The sequence below is a fragment of the Seriola lalandi genome, unplaced genomic scaffold, assembly GCF_002814215.2.
Source record: "Seriola lalandi dorsalis isolate HSWRI2012SDOR001 ecotype SW California unplaced genomic scaffold, Sedor1 jcf7180002054671, whole genome shotgun sequence".
Taxonomy (NCBI): domain Eukaryota; kingdom Metazoa; phylum Chordata; class Actinopteri; order Carangiformes; family Carangidae; genus Seriola; species Seriola lalandi.
Window position 1 is genome coordinate 1,670,121 of NW_019525224.1, and position 5,310 is coordinate 1,675,430.

Consider the following 5,310-nt stretch of genomic DNA (forward strand, 5'->3'; position numbering starts at 1 on the left):
TCGAACTAAAAGGTGAGTAACAAAACAAACAAACAAAGGTTTAAAGTATCGACATAGTACTTTCCCATTATGTGGAAAGGCCCCTTTCAGAGTATTGGAGTAACTGTAGTGGAAATAATGTACAAGTTATTATAAACTTGTACAGAAGTACAGCTCTTGAGTAAATTTACTTTCCCACCACTGAAAAATAATACTATGTGGAAGGCAGTGAACTTTATTGATGCAGCCTTGCACATTCTTTAAAATGTCAGCAGGCCTATAAAAAATCTCCAGCAACAAAACAAGTGTTTTTGACTGATCTGGAGTCCAATGTCCTCGGGCGGATCATTTCAGAAAGGCGTGTCACTCTTACAAACTGCCTTTATAAAGAGTATTGAAGTAAGACTGAGCAAATAGTTGCTCATTAGTTTGAAATCAAGTTGTTCTGCGGCCCACATTTTCAAATGTTGAGAAACATTTCTGTAGGTTTTTAGGATTACTGCAGGATTTAGGAGAGACAGCTACAACAAGTGACGATGGCAACAAGTTTATTTCTCCGATCAGAAACATGCTGGAGTGATGTAGTGAAGTAGTAGCAGATGTAGTAATGGAGCTATAAAAGGTTTTCTTTTCATGAAGTGTATTTTTGTCAAACTGCCCTGACCTTTTGTATGAATTAATCAAAACCTACTTGGTTTGAATCATTGTTTTGTTGACTTCTAAGTGACATGAGCGAAGGTCAGGGTGTCTATCTAGCAGATGATGTTCTGTCATGGCTGATAGGGCGGGGACACTTGCAACAAGTTTTTGTAATTGTCTCCACGCTAAGCAGACGTATCAAAGCAGACGACCCAACAGCATTTTTCAACATTTTTGGTTCAAATTAGGAAATGTATGTGGCTAAGTTAATTATTAAAGTTTGATGCTGCAACCGTCCCTGATCTTTATTGGAGCTGGGTTGGGATCAGTTGCAACATCTGAATTCTTACATTCAAATAAATATTGTAAATGATATGTCATACGTTATCATCTTTAAATGGTATGGGTAATTAGCAGACGGATGTAAGTTTAATATATAAATATTTGGTTGATCTATTCCAAATAGTCTCTGAGTAACTGAGAGAAATGCAGAAAGTGTTGCAACCGTCTCCAGTCTCCCCCTGTTTTATCAGGGAATCACTAACACTGTCAGCCTGCCCCCTCACATAAGGATCCTATAAAGTTCTTGCGGTCTAGAGCAGACGCATGCGCAGTGGTAGCCCCGAGTAACGTGTGTAGTAGTATTATTATTGTGAATGGGGGGGGGTGGAGATGTGGGGAGGAGGGAGAGGAGGAGGCGGGAGGAGGAGGAGGAGGAGGAGGGGGGCGGTATTTTGGGTGTACAGTCACAAGAGCGACTCGACGGAGCCAGGAAGTAGACTCTTGATGCCTTCAAGTACTTTCCAAACTGCCGTAATTTAGATTTTTGATCAAAGTGTTACAAAGAACAAGAAAACTGCTGAAGCTTTGTAGATTCATCAGCAACTGATGGACAAAGATGAACTGTAATTGATTTCTATTCGTGCTGTTAACCTGTATGTTGATGCATGTTTTTTTTACCTTTTTTTTCGGTTTAATTTTTAGCTATGGCTTGATGCATTTTTTTTTTTTTAAAAAGTATTTTTTTATGGCTGTTTTACTGAATCATGCTGGATTAGAATAATGTAAATTAAACTAGGCTACACGCCAAACAGATATTTCTTCTCCTGCCACCACAGCATAAAACAGCTCTGTGCCATATGATTCATGACTTAATTAAAGCTGCCAGAAGATAAAATATAGCCCCTCTCTGTCTCTGCCTTTGTGCTTTTTGCATTAGTCCCAAACCCCTTTAGGCTAATTCACGAATAATCGACAGACCGACTGAGGAAGAGCACTTAAAAGTTGCAGGTAGACTAAAGAGAGACAGACGGAGAGCGCTCGTTTGTTGCCACTTGCTTGAGATCACACGCTCGTCAGGAGAGAGAGAGGGAGGTAGAGAGACACTGAGAGACAGTAAGGAAGACAGCGAGAGAGAGAGAGCGAGGGAGAGAGAGAGAGAGAGAGGGAGGGGGAGAGCGAGAGCGAGAGCGCCACACGGTCAAATTGAGCTTTATCTATCGCAGTGGGTCACTTAATAAGAGCCATTTGGAGCCAGAGGCGAACCGGAGCGCGCAGGAACCGCATTCAGGGGGCAGATCATCATAACAAGAGCAGCAGTCATAATCACTGAGGCCAGCAGCAGAAAGCACATTGCTCCACACAGGGAAGAAAAAAAACACACACAGACACGGAAGAGAGTTGAGTGAAAGAGAAGCTGAGTGAGGGACGGACGGCAAGAAACACAGTTTAACTTTTACTGTGCGGGACAATTAAAAAAAAAAAAAAACAACAGGATAAAAAAGTGAAAAACCAAGAGGCCGAAAAGTGTTGGTGAAGATGCCGCGGGTAGTTCCGGACCAGAGGAGCAAGTTTGAAAATGAGGAGTTTTTCCGCAAGTTGAGCAGGGAGTGTGAGGTGAGTCTGACTGTGTTTGTGCACACTGGATCCATTCAGTCAGACGGCGGAAATAAAGAGAGAAGAAGGCTCATTAGAGGAGGAGAGCATGCTGGCGGGGTGAACTGTTTTAGGCTCCACATTAGTTCTTTCATTCATTTTTATCTGCAGTGAAATAAATTCCTTAAAATAAAGCACTGGTAGCCTACAAAGGTGTGTTTCAGTCAGTTGTTTGAGTTGTATCTTCCCCTCTGAACTTGAGGAAAATACATTTTTTAGACTTTTTGTTCTGATCCTTCCTTTACATTTTGTTCTTTTATTTGTCTTTATTTATTTAATTCTCAAATCAGTCTTAAAGTAGAATTTCTGCTATCACTCTTTTCCTGTTGTTATAGATTTTATATGAGTTTATGATTTAAAAACACAAAGACAAACAAAGAATGATGCCTTTTGCCTTAAATCAAAATTCTTGTGGCTTATCTTCAAATTACAGCCCACTGCTGGCAAAGAGCATCGCCATTCACTGTCAAACAGCCCTTTTCAGAGTGGTTTCTACTTCATATCAAGCACATGTTTTATACTTAGAATATATGAAAATGTATGTGAGTAAGTCTGTTGTTTAAGGTTGTTTTTGTTTTTTTGTATTTTCAATGTAGATTAAATACACTGGCTTCAGAGACCGGCCCCATGAGGAGCGACAAGCCCGCTTCCAGAATGCCTGCAGGGACGGACGGTCAGAAGTAGTGAGTGCAAAACTAAATATAATCTCTTATTCTTTGTCTTCTTCTTGAAGTTCAAGAGGGGGGTTGTAGTACTAATTACTGATATTATATGGTTCAAAGAGAGAAAGGAAGGCAGTGTGCATGTGTGTGTTTATGAGGATGTAAAGCTCACATGCACACTGAGACAGACATCACATGTCTGATCAGTTTTTAATGAATACTGTAGCTGTGCACACCAAAGGAAGATAATGAAAGAAACTTTAAAATCCTCCACAGTAGGGAGTATTAATTCCTAAGAGTGTCTCCTTTTTAACAGACAAATATATTCTTATTACAAGAATACTGCAATCCGCTCACCTTGTGCAGCAGCACAGTGTGTATTCACATGCATGGACCATGTGTGTGTGTGTGTGCGTGTGTGTGCGCCGATGTTTTTACATGTCCCTGCACCAGGAAGTCGACGTGTTATCAGACATGCAGACCCACCAGGCTTAGCTTCACACACAGGCTCATCACTTCTTCCCTCTAGATTCTGCAGCTGCAGTCATCATTGCTTTGTTTGGCAGAAACGCACATTAACGCATGTTATCACACAGGTCCGTTAGGGTTACAACAAACACTGTCAGGGCTGTCATTTGGATCCTAAAATTGGTGACCTAAAGTAAATATCACCTGTCATGTCTAAGTTTGGTATATACGGTAATTTGACAACATGTTGTGGGTACAGTAGACAGACAAAGGATATACACTGCAGGAACAGAAACATAGAAATACCTGTATGATGACCAGTAAAGAAGTACAACAGCCCTGCAGTAAATACTATTAATCATTATATCTTCTCCAGTAGCAAAACATTCCCTGTAACTGTGAAGATTTGCTGTTTTTCTTTGTCTTATGTGTTGAATATCTTTTTGTTATCGAGTGTGATAAAACAAGCTGACGTTTTATAGATTTGATTGATTCTTAATTGAGAAAACACCTGCAGTATCAACTGATAATCTAAATAATCAATATTTGCAGCCTGATTTTTGTTTAGACCCTTACTTGAGTTGTTTTGGTGTTGACTCAGACCTATGTTCTGCTGTGGTGCTGCATTATATGAAATGTAAAAACATTTTTTGTTTTTTTTGTTTTTTTGTTTTTCTTTCATTTTCATACGTGGAGTAGCTGCCAGTTGTTGCAGTAGGAGATAGTTTGTGGCGACAGTGTCGGTGGGCTGAATCTGTCTCCCTCCATTTCCAAACCACAATCGTCTCTCGCCGCGTCTTCAAACGCAACCGGTCGTCCAACTCTGAGATGGATGCCTCTCAAACACAAATGAGCCGATGTGACGACAGAATGAGCTTCTTTGTCCACACTGTGAAATAAAGTCCATTAGAAGCATTCAGAAATTTCACTTTGGTATTATCAGTATAATTTACTTGCAATATAAAAGTAAAAACATCCACTATGCAGATCTGTCTCTGTCAGAGCTGTATTTACTATTATACTCTTGGATTATTGTTACTCATGCAGCAAAGACTGAGCAGCATTTTAACACAAGCTGTAGAAGGAGCTGTACTCCTGGGAGGTTTGTTTTAATGTATAAAAATACATCCTATTTTATATCCTCATTCGAATGCAAAATAGTAGTTGGAAATTAAAATACTCAACTTCAGTACACGTAGTTCAGAATTGTACTTTAGTACAGTATTTGAATAAATGTATTTAGTTTTTTTTCCCACCATTGATGGAAAGTAGCATTTGGGGTGAAAAGTAAAAGACATGTTTTTCTTGATGAGCACAATATGTCTGCATGTTTTACCGTCTTCACTCTTCACAAAAATACCAGGTGTAGCGTTTCCAATAAGCAGTTTCTAACTTTATAGCAAGTCAGGGCAAATTCATATTGTCATTATGTAATTACTGTGGACTCACTGTTTGAAGACCCTTTCAAAACTTCCTAAAACGTGTCCTCAACAAAAGGTGAGGCCAGGCGAAATGCCTTTAGGCTGCTGGCACAAACACACACAAACACATGGCAACTTCTGCTGTCTTAGTCATCCTCGAGGTATTTTTCACAAACATGCTGTCATCATCACAGGAGGGGGCGGCG

The 5,310-nt window shown here is 39.9% G+C and overlaps 1 protein-coding gene across 4 annotated transcripts in view; it reads left to right on the forward strand.

Moving 5' to 3' along the window:
* Nucleotides 1-2,047: 2,047 nt before the first annotated feature.
* cbfb (core-binding factor subunit beta) overlaps nt 2,048-5,310 on the forward strand; it is a 34,201-nt gene continuing 30,938 nt past the window's right edge. For 2 of the 4 annotated variants that reach the window (XM_023421287.2, XM_023421288.2), the window contains exons 1-2: nt 2,048-2,514; nt 3,150-3,236. In XM_023421287.2, coding sequence (XP_023277055.1) covers nt 2,437-2,514; nt 3,150-3,236 — 165 coding nt within the window. In that variant the 5' untranslated portion in view covers nt 2,048-2,436. The remainder of the gene's footprint in view (nt 2,515-3,149; nt 3,237-5,310) is intronic. The other 2 variants (XM_023421290.2, XM_023421289.2) reach the window with 2 other exon arrangements.